At 36.9% G+C, this 14,071-nt stretch overlaps 1 protein-coding gene across 1 annotated transcript in view; it reads right to left on the reverse strand.

Annotated features, from left to right (window-relative positions):
- Nucleotides 1–416: 416 nt before the first annotated feature.
- The window catches only part of SEL1L (SEL1L adaptor subunit of SYVN1 ubiquitin ligase), a 53,887-nt gene continuing 40,232 nt past the window's right edge, over nucleotides 417–14,071 (reverse strand). Inside the window, exons 17-21 of the mRNA XM_058567487.1 lie at nucleotides 13,520–13,685; nucleotides 12,860–12,934; nucleotides 11,168–11,340; nucleotides 6,744–6,872; nucleotides 417–4,618 (exon numbers count right to left, since the gene is read on the reverse strand). Of these exons, the coding sequence (XP_058423470.1) occupies nucleotides 4,409–4,618; nucleotides 6,744–6,872; nucleotides 11,168–11,340; nucleotides 12,860–12,934; nucleotides 13,520–13,685 (753 nt within the window). The 3' untranslated portion in view covers nucleotides 417–4,408. The remainder of the gene's footprint in view (nucleotides 4,619–6,743; nucleotides 6,873–11,167; nucleotides 11,341–12,859; nucleotides 12,935–13,519; nucleotides 13,686–14,071) is intronic.

The following is a 14,071-nucleotide window of genomic DNA, read 5'->3' on the forward strand; positions in this document are numbered from 1 at the left end:
ATCTGAATTATTCCAGGTAAATTTTATCGTTGCATTGTATACAGCTCTGTAAGCCCTCTTAAAAACTTTTTGGGACAAGGAAAATGCATAAACAAACTTTAGATAAATTTTACTATAATCAGGATTAAAGTAAAGCATGCTTACTATGTATCACAGGCTGATTCAGGTCAAAGATTTCAGAGATTAAAAAAATGGTAACATTTCTTAGCAAATTCATATTCTCCCTAGGGCAAAATTCAACTCATAGAAATCTGAATTTCAGGAGTTAAAAGTGAATGAAAGATGGATTCAAACTGCCCCAAATGAATGTTTCCAAAAGCTTCTGAAATTTTAAAAAGGTTCATAAAAGCTGAATGATGCACATTAAGTCTGACTGGAAAGCTGATTGGTCACAGTACATTATAGGATACAGGATAACCAGAGGTGGAATCTTTATTTCACAAGTTTCAAGATACAGTACAAAACGAATCTGTACATCTCTCTATTAACAGGATTTGTTTACACAATTATATTACACTTCACCAGCCTTTATACTGCATTTAATTAAATACAAAATAAATTTACAAAAAAGTCTACCATGGTGTTCCTTCCAATGCTAGCTTATGGTCTTTTTAAACTTCTAAATATTGATAGTGGTTACACCTCGATCGTATCAACATTGTGATTTCTTTTTTTTTTTAATCAAAGACAATAGTGTCAGCTTGTTTGTCATTCCCAATAGGAAAAACAGTGCATTGAGATGGCTCCCTGCACATAACCAAGACATTCTTCTCAGGCACACAAAATCAGATTTTTACTTCTGCAAATAGTCACTTTTAAAAATAAATCATTTTTACTTGGGATATTTTCAATTTTCTTGAAATACCAAGTGGAAGGAGAAATTTAGTTTCTTTTCAATGACTACTACACATTTAAAAACCAGGTAGTGCCGCAGACAATATGATATTCAGAAATTTTATATTTTCATTTGAGAGCAATGATTCATGAAAAATATTTTCATGAAAATAGAAGTTTCTTTTGCTTTATTTCTTGCACACTTCTAGTCATAATATTGTGTAACATACTAAATTCACTTCCAAAACAAATACTAGCTGTCAGGGGGACAAGCACAGCCCACTTCTCTTCTCAGCAGGTAAAAGGGCTGTTTATTGAAGCATTTTGTTTTGAAATGTGCATGTGAAATGTTAGTCCAAACCTCTGTAAAGGAAGTTTTTTGCAGATGTAGCTAGACAATAATACACATGCTACACACGTGAAGAGCTGTGGTCTTCATTTATAGGCTTGCATGCATACCTCCAAAACCCTGGTTTGAAGAACAAACATGAGGAGCAAAGAAAAGAGGGAAAAACAAAGCAAAAAACTGAAAAAAAAAAAAAAAACCTAGATGAAATACTTTAGTTTCCTGGAGGCAACAGTAGCTCCTTAATTATAAAGCATCAGATCATCACCAGATCATGGCCAGAAGTTTCTAAAACTTCCCAATGGTACAGAGAAAAAAAACAGCCTGGCAGTAAAACTCACTAATTAACCTTATATGCACAAGGGTAACAAATCCTCAAGAGTATTAAGATTTATGATTCACAAGTTATTCTCATTTAAGCGCTAACTAATGAATTTTGAAAAAAAAAGGCTTTTGGTGTACTTTTTCTGTGCCATTGAATATTAATCAAAAATAAGATAAGCTTTACTCAGAAAACAGAAACTTCAAACACAAAAAGAGAAAAAACCCCCAACACCAATGCTACCTTTGTAACATAAAACAGAAGCTAAATAGATAGTCTCAAGACTGAAACAGCTAACCAACAAACCAAGTGCTCAAGAGAACAGAAGCTAATAGGGTACTGCTGTCATCACCTTCGAAGGCAGGAAGACAGACTATAAAAGGGATCAGGAGAGACGGGCCACCATGGGGAAATGAAGCCGCACTCTATCTGCTAACTCTAAATTCTAACGTTAAAACTCCTGAATTCTGGAGTTAGTTTAATGTCACTGACATTAACTAGCTTTAGTTATTGTCACTTTATTCAAATGGATGCCATTTGATTAGGTAAGTATTGAGCATTATTTATTAAGAGAAACACCAAACCCAGTTCCTACTTGCTTAGGTATCATGTCCCATGAACAGAAAAAGGGAGCAGAGTATTTTGACTGGCATGAGGACTGAAGTCATGAAGCCACAGGAACGAAGTTATTTGAAATATACCGTTCAAATTTCTAGTAGCAAATGACCCAAGGTAAAACAGGAGGTGGAAAAAAGCCAAGAAAAGGATATTTGGAATATTAATAATAAAAAGGACACGGCGAGTGGTAAACCAACAGGAAGTCTGTTATTGCATGAAGAACAAGACCGAGCTTTCCCATCTAGCTTTACGTAGGGGAATGTTTGACAAAATGTTGTTTTTCAAAGTACTAATGGAGGGAAGTAAAGATAGAGATAAAAATGTTGTTAAAGGAGAAATTAGGTGGATGGGGAGGGAAAAAAGGAAGTTTTAGTTATCTTAGAGGATTTTTAAACTTTTAAATAAATTAAAACAGTTCCTTCGAAATGAAGCGTGGCTGCTACCGTGGATCGTACTTATTTTGAAGGGTGGGGAGAAGAGGCAGTGGTGAGGGCATCAAAATATTGTACCAACTGCCCTCAAATCTCTCAGTGTAAGAGATCAAACAAGTCTGAATATTTACAGGAGCTTCCCAAAGCGACATTACACTTTTGAGGGTAAAATTTCCTACCTTTCAGATTGCTTTTAGACCTACTGTTCTCTCCATGACCACCTCTTCAAATTTGGCAGCAATTATCTTGGAGTAAAATTTGCTTACCAGGCTTCTCATAATACTCTAAACCAAAAAAGCATACAATTTCACATTTAAAGTCTTCATATTCATAATAGACTAATTAAATCTAGTTTTAAATACAATCCCAACTTCAAAAACCAAAGTCTTACAACTCTACAGGTAATAAACTCTTCAAGTTTTCTGGCAGATGAGGGGTTATGGACAAAGAGTATAAAGGTTGATATAAACAGGCTGAGGTCAGTAGGCCTAGAAAGCCTGCTCAGATACTAATGTAGTCTCAGACTAGATACAGGCTGGCGAATACCACCATCTGACAAATAAAAAGACATACAAGTTCGGTTTAAGTTTCAATGTTTTCATTTGTATGATATGTGAAGTTCTCATTTGTCTTTGTTGTTGTTGTTTTCCATACTATTTAACCTGACAATTCTGAAGTGTAACAGCCTTGATTTTCCGAATGTTAACAGGGGGCGGGTGGTGAATATAATAGCTTAGCAAGCGGTTGACTTTCTACCGAACAGTATACACAGGCTTTGGCTTTCCTCAACCACTGCGTTTAACGCATCTTAGATTCTCTGAGTTTTAGTATTATAATGGTAGTTACTGTATGCCATATCCTGGCAACAATATTTCATATTTAAAGAATTCAGGAGGGTGATCTGTTCTTTTGCAATAAGACATGCAAAATAAAATAAATCCTGGGAACAAATGCTTCGACTTTTGGGAAAGTGTGTCTACGATCCTGGTACCCCACCTAGAGTTCTTGTTTTCTGATTTCTCCCACCTAGTCTATCTTCTAGCTTCCAGATCAAGGCTCTGTATACTTAAACAAGCAAATTATACTGAGTAGGTGGGGTAAATTCACACGTTGGCTCAAGGAGTCAGTTCACAATTTTTTATATCTAATCCATTCCAAAGAAGTGAAGTTCACATAAAACTCTTGAACAAAGCCTTTCCGTCTTTGAAGGAGAGAAGTATGGTAGAAAGTATGACAAACACCAATAATAAGAAACCTCCCAACCTTCCCTTTTAAAATAACAAATATGAGGAATATGTATACTTGCATGTGGCTTGGTAGAAGTTTCTGTTGTTGTAGTTTTGAAACACTCTGAAGATTTTTTTTTTTTTTACTTAAAAGGTCAGTTCTATTTTCAGACTTTCAAACATGTTAAGGTTAAACTTGCAAGAGACTAGGCTTTCCTTTTTACAATGATCCGTTTTTAGTGTCGATGCATGAGACCTTAAAGGTGGTTGATAGAAGAAATTATGCGCATTGAGAGAAGGACCAACAGGACCCAAGAAAGAGAGCTGGATACAGCAGACATCACTTTGAATGTCTCACATGTTTCCAGGAAAAAAAAAAAAAAAAAAAAAAGGAAAGCCACTGAGAGTTGTTATTCCATACGGTACTGAAACAAACATTCAACTTAGTTTAGGTAAGAGTTACTTATCCCTGAAAATAAAGGCATCGGATTCTAAGCAGCTTCAGGAATTCAATGCTTCCTTGTGCCTCTTCCAGGAGGTGGCCACTGATCCCAAGTCCTAAATCAAACGCAAATGTTCTCAGCAAACAGTTTCCTTGGTTGTCACTGATCAAGGCTGGACACAGTGGCTGTTACTGTGGCGGCTGTTGCTCTGGTGGCCCCTCCTGCTGTGGTGGCACTGGCCGTGGCCCTGGAGGCCTGGGTACAGGCATGTCTTGGTGCTGCCTCTGCCTGTAAGCTATAACTGTTCCCAACAGCAATGCGATGATGGTCATGAGGTAAAGGTCCCACTCAGGTCCCAAAAGCTGGTCCATATCAAGTTGGGTGAATACATCTCGAATCTTAATGAGAATAATATAAAAATGATTATGATTACTAAAATGTCAGAGAAGGAAGTAGGAAAGTTATATCAAAATCAGAGATAAATACAGAACTTATTATTAAAATAATTGGTTTTAGAAACATTTTACAATGTGTTTTTAAAAAGAGGTTTTAAAAGCTTTCAATGGAAACTCAATAATATGTCTCAGGAACTAGTTATTATTTCATAACTCTATATAAAGTGTCTAACAGGGTTCCTTTCCATCAGTAATTGAACGCACTAATTTCTCACCATTTTTCACAGCAAATACTTGAAAGGAACACTGGGGATGATGGAGGACCAAGGTGGGGGGCAGGAAACCCAGTATCTTGGCACACCTGTAACCTATCTGCAGTGATGGCACACCACTGTTCTAATGACAACAGGGTTATTCTACTTCTCTTCTGTAGTTGAACATGGCAGGAATTCAAATGTTCAACAGCTGAATGAATAATGCTTTTTAGTTAGGATTTAACTAAATATTTAACACCCGAATTTGAACTTAAACGTTATGTTCTTGGTCTATGATATTTCAATTGCTTCAGTGTCACTTAAGTTATTCCTGGTATTTTCTGACTGCTACTTACCCACAAAGAAAGTAAATATGGCATATAATCCTTTATGTTTAAATAAAATTACATTTAAAAGGTCCCCATGCTATGTATTCGTAGGTACAGGTGCTAAATTTTTATGGAAAAAAATAACATGAAACTATTAACTGTGTTTCCTGGGGAGGGACCTGCGATGGGAGACTTTGTGTTTTTCTGTACTGTTTGACTTTCTTACCATCAATAGTTATTACTCTTTTTTTGTAATTGGAATATCTAGGTGGTAGGATTATGGGGCATTTTAGTCTTCTTTATACTTCTGTATTAAAACAAAACAACAAAGATATAATATACTTAGTATGGTGTATTGCATGACTGAATCCTAGACTGTAATCAACAGTTTATTAGTAATAAAAATTGTGAGAGACAAGGGTCTGAAATAGTCCTGAGAGAGAAAAAGCAGGCTGCTACACTGTTAGCTTTTTAATTAAAGGAACAAAGATCATTTCAATTAGCAGAGAGGGTACAGCACACCATGACTCATGCTATCAAGCAATTATAAATTTGACATTACAAATATATAAGCAACTAGGAGGACAGAGTCCAACACCTCTAGTCCTCTGGAGCCCTGCACTTGGAGGACCTCAGTAGCACGGCTAGGGCTGCAAAAGCCAGAAGTCAAATTTCTCTTTATAGATGCAGGAGCAGCATGGACTATATTTATATCCCTAACGTAGGAGGGAAAGCCTGTTCTGGATTTTAATGCTGAAATGCTGTCTCAACCTTTTCTGAAAGAGGTTAACAAAAGGTTGAAACATCATTCTTTTCTGGTCTGGAATGAATTATAATAGCCCTTGTGTTTGCATACATTTTAGGACTCACAGAGTTAAATGCTGCACCAGTTAATCCATTATGAGGAACTATAGGTACTGAAAACAAAATGTAAAACTGAAGAACTCAAGAGCACCTACACATAAGTACTAACTACAGTTGGCAGTTTTAAAAGGAATGAGTAACCCACCTCCTATCTAAGTTCTACCATTAGCTTATTTAAATAATTCAAGGTATTTTTAGAGGACAAAATTCTGGTGGCGTTTTTAACATGTTTCACTATCAAAAGAATCTGAAGTACAACAGCCTAGGCAAGTTCTCAGGCTCTACTTCTTCCCTTTTTTAAAATTCTCTTTTTAAGGGACTGGTTTGAATCATTGCTAGGCAGTCATCTGATTTAATGTTTACTGAATTTAGTTAACTCCTGTTTCAAACTGCCATGGGTTACTCTCTGTTTTCCTTAAATTAGAAAACAACTGCATCAACGAAAAAGGCTTCAGCATTGGGAACCACTGTCAAATGCTACCTGAAACCTGTAAGTGCTTTGGGCTACATTCACCCTTCACCTGATAAGGTCTGCTGGTACCTCACCTGAGGGGAAGAAGGGAAGAGACCAGACACTTGCAGGACACTCCTCTCCTCTCCTCCAACTTTTTAAATACAAACTTCTGGACTGAGGAGCTTACATCATTTGTATTTTAATTAAGAGAGGCCTGGACCACTTACATTTGTTTCCCGTATGTACTGCAAGAAATACACAACGCCCAATTTGCAGAGTGCTAGGAAGACTGGTACTTGCGCATCTGGGCTAGCTTCGGCTGCCATGTCATAAAAACGTTTTGCAAGGTGAATATCCTATAATACAGGTAATAAACCAAAATTCATTTCTTGTTAAAATAAGTAAAAAGAATTATTATTTAGTTTACATATTAGGAAAACTTATTTTAACTTTCAAGTTTTCATTTTAAAATTTCCCCTACCTAAAGAAAAAAACTCAAGCTTTAATTGGGTTACATTTCTTTAATTATCTAACTGCTTAATTTTGAAAAATTGAATTGAAAAAATTTAAGACTTAGCTCATGTTCCCTGGATCTGACATCCCATTTGCTGTGCAGACATGCTGGATACAGCTATATATCTATGTACAACACTGTTAATCTGAAGATTTCCAGGGGTGACCTATAAACCTCAAGTTTATTTTTTCCTACTTAAAACTTCAGTCAGTGTAGGGCCGGCCCCGTGGCTTAGCGGTTAAGTGCACATGCTCCGCTGCTGGCGGCCTGGGTTCGGATCCCGGGTGCGCACCGACGCACCGCTTTTCCGGCCATGCTGAGGCCGCGTCCCACATACAGCAACTAGAAGGATGTGCAGCTATGACATACAACTATCTACTGGGGCTTTGGGGGGAAAAATAAATAAATAAAATTAAAAAAATAAATAAATAAAATAAAGGAGAATGTTTTAAAAAAAAAAAAAAAAAACTTCAGTCAGTGTAAGCAATTCCTGGTTTCAGTTCGGAGGAGTGATCTTCAAACTGGGGAAGACAAACTCAAGATTTTCCAAGGGGAACTTGCATGGACAGTGTTAAGGGACTCACATCATGTGTTTCCATGTCTTAGACATATTTCTGTAAAGGGCAAAATACATTATTATTAATTTTGGCCCAGATTGGAGTGTTCTGCATTCAGATATATGTAGAATGGGACAGTGGGAGTTATGAAATTTAACAATCTCACTTCTTCCATGCCCTGTTGTCAAAGAATACTGAACTCCTAGGAGACATGGGAAAGAAAGGCTAAACGTTAAAAATGACTTCTTCCACATATTTAAATATAAGCAGTTACTTTCAGCTATTCCCCATTCTTGTCCCTAGTGTGTGTTATTAAAAAGAGGAGCACCTTTGAACAGTAGCAGTATGGTTAGTATCTTTGACTGTCAAAAAAATGTTACAAATCTTTTTTGGAGTGCCGTATTTTTCAAGATAATGGATTAAACTTTTATGTGATGACAGACTCTGTGTGGATGATTCAATAGGGTAATTAAATCTTATCTATCAATCATATCCTGAATTATTTATTCCAATCTTACCCAAGCCTCATCTTATTTAATACTTAACATTTTTCTAGCTATACCAGATGCTGGACTGATTAGTTTTTAGTAGTATGAACGTCTCTTTCATTTAAAAAAGAGTAAAAAAATAGAAAAAGGTGATCATGATGTCTTATAAAAACTAACGGAAGTATTTTGATTTCTATACATCATTTTTCTTAAAAGCTGAATCCCAGAGTTCCCTACCTCCACTCTTATCAAAGGAATACTATGCATTTTATCATAGTCTTTATTCACAAGAATTTATATAAGCTACACATGATATTACATTACAAATTAAATCATGAGATGATAAAAAGACACTAATTTTCTTGTTTTATAACCTATTATAAAAACAGACTGTTTGAGTTCTATTACTTTAATTTTGATTGTTTTTAGTAAATTATTACTAACTGTATCCCACAAAAACCATAACTTATGTGTGATCCTTATATTAGTCAAACACATATTAATTTTATTTGAATTAAAAAATGAAGTCAGATTTTCTGATAGAAACTAAGTCTGACTTGGCTGACTGGTCTGACAATGAAGAGAGGCTTCAATAACTATGTTACATGGCATAGATCTTCCATTAACTGAATGCACTCAGCCTGCACTCCAGAGTCTTGATAAAGCTATATTCAAATATCTAATATTAACATAAATGTAAAATATCAAAATTTACATATTGGAATTAAAATAAAATTAATATTCAAATATGATAAAAAGCACTTTGACAAAAGATAGTGCATTAGCAAAATGAAATGAACAACTTTCCCTTAAGCACATTAGATCAACAAAGTGTCTCTAAGTGACAGAGTAAGGAGTGTAATTAGTTATTTGATAAGGCCTGGTAACTCCTTTTAGGTACTCCTCCCAGAAACTGAGAAAGTGAATGACTGCAGTGATCAGGGAACAAATCCTTCTGCAAGTCTCTAGTTTCCAATTCTTTGTTTTCAGCAAAACTGAACGGGCACCTAAACAAGTTGTCAGGTGACAGACCATTAAAAATAATTTTAATGACAGATCACTCTGATTTTTGGCATATGCTATGGACTAAATAGGTCCCCCCCAAAATTCATATATTGAAACCCTACCCACTAATGTGACGGTATTAGGAGGTGAAGTCTTTGAGAGGTTATTAGGATTGGATGAGGTCATGAGGGAAGAGCTCTCATGAATGGAATCAGCAGCCCTGTAAGAGTCCTTAAAGAGTTCGTTGCTCCTCTCTTGCTCTTTCCTCAAGTGAGGACAAAAGCGAGAAGACCACCATCTATGACCCAGGAAGCGGGCCCTCACCAGACGTCAAATCTGTTGGCACCTTGATCTTTAACTCCCCAGCCTCTAGAACTGTGAGAAATAAATGTCTGTTGTTTAAGACACCCAGTGTATGCTATTGTGTTATAGTAGCCTGAACTAAGAGAGCATGTAACTCTAAAGCAGTTCACAGAATCAAGTGACCCTGCTATAATAAAATTCTTCCAATTCCCATATATTTATGTGAACATGGTTCAAATCATACATTTATAAAAATGAAAATAGAATTAATGCTAAATCTACTCAATGATACTTAAACTAATTTTTAAAATTTAATTCATCTCATTAAAAGATGCATTTTCAATAATTACTACAAAAAGCGAAATCTTATCAAAACTTATATCATTATGTTGATTTGATCAATAGTGTATTAATAATTGGCCAACTATGACTAATAATATCTCAAGAATTTTTCTTAACACTTAGAGCCTATAATCACAGGAAATAAAATTTAAAATTTGAATATATACTTGTTTCTTTCAGATAAGTACAATAGAGTGCTCAGTAAAAGATCTAAGCATTAAAAACATTACATTACTATACAATTCTATGGCAATATGGACTGAAACTATAAATTCAGGGAGAAAAGGAAAAGATACAATTTTCTTTTCTTTTTTTTTTTTTTTTAATTATATTTATTTTTCCCCCAAAGCCCCAGTAGATAGTTATATGTCATAGTTGCACGTCCTTCTAGTTGCTGTATGTGGGACGCGGCCTCAGTATGGCCAGAGAAGCAATGTGATGGTGCGCACCCGGGATCCGAACCCAGGCCGCCAGCAGCGGAGGATGCACTCTTAACCACTAAGCCATGAGGCCGGCCCCACAATTGTCATTTAATGAATTTGCTGTGTTTTTTTTTTTTTTTGTGTGAGGAAGATTAGCCCTGAGCTAACATCCATTGCCAATCCTCCTCTTTTTGCTGAGGAAGACTGGCCCTGGGCTAACATCTGTGCCCATCTTCCTCTACTTTATATATGGGACCCTGCCACAGCATGGCTTGATAAGTGGTGCACAGGTCTGCATCCTCGATCCGAACCTGCGAACCCTGGGCCGCCCAAGTGGAGCGTGTGAACTTAACCACTTCGCCCCTGGGCTGCCCCTGCTGTGTGTTTTTAACATTCAATAATGGAGGTATCAAATTATTTTGATATTTGGAGTAATTTAGTTATTTTATTTAAAGAACAGTTAGTGTTTAAAACAGCTAGAACTTAGACTCTTTGAAACTTATGATGAAAAATTGTAAATGTCAAATTAAAAATGTGCAAGAGGAAACACAGTTTTTCAAAATTCTTTTAAGGGTACAGAGGCAAAAACTTAAGACCATGGTCTAAAAAATGTTAGACGTCATTAAGAAGGTATAAGAATCAGAAGTCAGTTTTATCAGTAGCAAACATCTTAATTCATTTCAAAATTATTTAGAAACAATAGAATTTGGCTGAAGATGGACAGATAGTTTCTCAAACACAGAGTTATGGATAGAGGCAGCACTGCAGTGTCACATCCATGACTCTGTCTTTGGCTTAATAGCCTAAACATAACAGTGTGGGTATCAAAGTCTTTGTGTGTTCGAAGATGAGAGAGATGCAATGTAAGGGCAGTCCTTTGCAGTATTACAAAACTGTGTCATAACTTAGTACCTAAAAGCTAAGCACATTCCAAAGAAAGCCTATTTTCTATAAAAATGCGGACATTTCCCCCAAATCACAATTATATTATTCAAACATGTGTTTTGAAGCCACACTCACCTGTTTAATGCCTAGTCCTTTCTCATGCATGTATCCCAGATTAAACATAGCTTGTGCACTGTGTTGTTGCTCAGACGCCAGACGATAATGAATAAACGCAGTCTCGTAATCCACGTCAGTGCCAAATCCATAGAAATGGTAGTCTCCAAGCTTAATTCTAGCCACAGTGTAGCCTTAAATAAAAGTTAAATGAAAACGGCCAATAAATAACGTGTGTTTAAAACAGACCAAATGACTATTTCTCCTCCTGTTAACAAGCTTACATAAAATAGAATTTTAATTTGTAGAACACAAACTTTATAACAAATCCTCAGCCAACCTATAAATTCAGTAAAAATTTAAACTAGAAGTGTTGCTCTTCTGAAGAAGGCTTTTTAACAGTCAGGCAGAGATAAAACAAGGTGGGTGGTACCCTCAATTTCACTAATAATACTCTTCAAATGATCATGCTCTATTCTATTGTGTCATTTATATTTAAAAATAGTTCAACTGGACCACTGTTTAGGCTTGGAGAATGGATGGGCAGACAATGCTGAGAGTAGTATATGTGAGAAAGAAATATTCAAATGAAAAAGAGTGGGGAAAGATCAGAATCTTTTGGGTTTTAGACTAATATTCTATTATACATTCTATTCAAGTCTCATTTTACACAATATACTGGCCTCAAACTAAAAACCAAAGAGTAAACCACAGCATGATATCAATGTCCAATACAAAGACCTCGCAATTCAATTTAGAAATCCCACAACTAGAACTTTCATTTTAAGAACAAATACCAATCATGATGCAAACAAGTTAAGCAATAGTTAGTATCTCTGCTTAATTTCAAGGTGATAAATGACATGATTTTATCTTTATGGGAGATTTAAAAAAAAAACAACCAGCAGCTGGCCTGGAGGCACAGTGGTTAAGTTTGTGCGCTCTACTTCGGTGGCCTGGGGTTTGCTGGTTCAGATCCCAGGCGCGGACCTATGCACTACTCATCAAGCCATGCTGTGGCAGGCGTCCCACATATGAAGCAGAGGAAGATGGGCGCAGACGTTAGCCCAGGGCCAATCTTCCTCAGCAAAAAGAGGAGGACGGGTGGGGCTGGCCTGGTGGCGCAGCGGTCAAGTGCGCACACTCCGATGCAGCGGCCCAGGGTTCGCAGGTTCAGATCCTGGGCGTGTACCGATGCACCGCTTGTCAAGCCATGCTGTGGCGGCGTCCCATATAAAGTAGAGGAAGATGGGCACAGATGTTAGCCCAGGGCCAGTCTTCCTCAGCAAAAAGAGGAGGATTGGCATCCGACATTAGCTCAGGGCTAAACTTCCACACATACACACACACACACACACACACACACACAGGGCTAAACTTCCACACACACACACACACACGGCTAAAGTTCCACACACACACAGGGCTAAACTTCCACACACACACACACACACACAGGGCTAAACTTCCACACACACACACGGCTAAACTTCCACACACACACACAGGGCTAAACTTCTACACACACACACACACGGCTAAACTTACACACACACACGCACGCACGCACACACACACACACACACGCGAGGATTGGCAATGGATGTTAGCTCAGGGCTAATCTTCCTCACCAAAAAACAAACGAAACCACCAAGAAACAAAAAGAAAGGTCTCTGGGTGAAACTCTTATCCTAGAATTAACCAACCACTCACCTTGAGAGGCAGCCCTGTTCCAGTGCAGCAAAGCTCTGGGGTAAGTTTCATTCTCCCCTACGATGGTTGCTTCTCCTATGGGGAAAGATGAAATACAAATCAGGCATTTAAGGAAAGGCACTAGACTTTTAGGCTTCATTTGCAAACTAGGGTGGATATGTGGAGTATAATTTAAACAAGAATTAGGATATAACAAATATTAAACGAAAAAAGTATTGTATTGAAATTATACAAGTATTAGAATAAAATACTGAGTTCAAAGGAACCACTGCATTCAGGACAACACTACTTCTTGAAACATGTTTTGTCCACAGAACTAATAATTAGACTAATTACTGAGCCACTTCTAGGGATCTACATACTGCTGGAAAACAATGTTTTTGTATCTGCTGTATTTTGAAAAATGCATTTATTGAAAGCAGTTAATTTTACGATGAATGTCAAATCTATTTCTACTGTCAACTCTAATTATAAAACTAACTTTGAAGGCTGAGAGATCTGAGGTAAAATAGCTTAAGTGAGTTGCTACGTTTTTAGGCGTGTTGTTAAGTTCTATTTACAGCAATAAAGAAGTTTCTTTGTGGCTTTTCTTTTTAAAGAGGTTAACCTGACATGAACCCTTGTATTCTAAACCCAAGGCAGGACTCAAATGAACCTTACTCTGATCCAGAATGAAGGCTGCATTGCTTTGTGCCACTTCGTAGCCTTGTTCGGCCAGCAGGAGATACTGGATCACGGCTGCGTTGTAGTCGCCATCTTTATAGCTGTTATAGGCAGTCATAAGCCTCTCGGACCAGCGGCCTCGTTCACATACATTCTTAAACAACTGTGAGAACAGGAAAGAAAAAAAAATCAATTAAAAAATAAGAAAGATATGCCAGAAAACCATTTTTGCACTTTGGCTATAAGTGATTGTTAAGCTTGCTCTCTGAATCTCTGGCAGTTTCATTAAATATATATAAAAGTCTGGGATGTTTATTTGAAGCTTTCACTTAGTCTTTAGAACAGGCTTATAAAAATAATAGCAAACAATTATACACCACTTACTCTGGCCAGGCACTGCTCTGGTGATTTATGCATAGTCTGTACATTAACTCACTTAGTCCTCCCATGAGGCTCGTGAGGGACCACTCTATGAGTTAAGTCCTATTAATAGCTCTTTTTTACAAGTGAGGAACCCCAAGCATAGAGAGGTTTAGAAACTTTGTTAAG

Source organism: Diceros bicornis, chromosome 24, assembly GCF_020826845.1.
Source record: "Diceros bicornis minor isolate mBicDic1 chromosome 24, mDicBic1.mat.cur, whole genome shotgun sequence".
Lineage (NCBI taxonomy): Eukaryota > Metazoa > Chordata > Mammalia > Perissodactyla > Rhinocerotidae > Diceros > Diceros bicornis.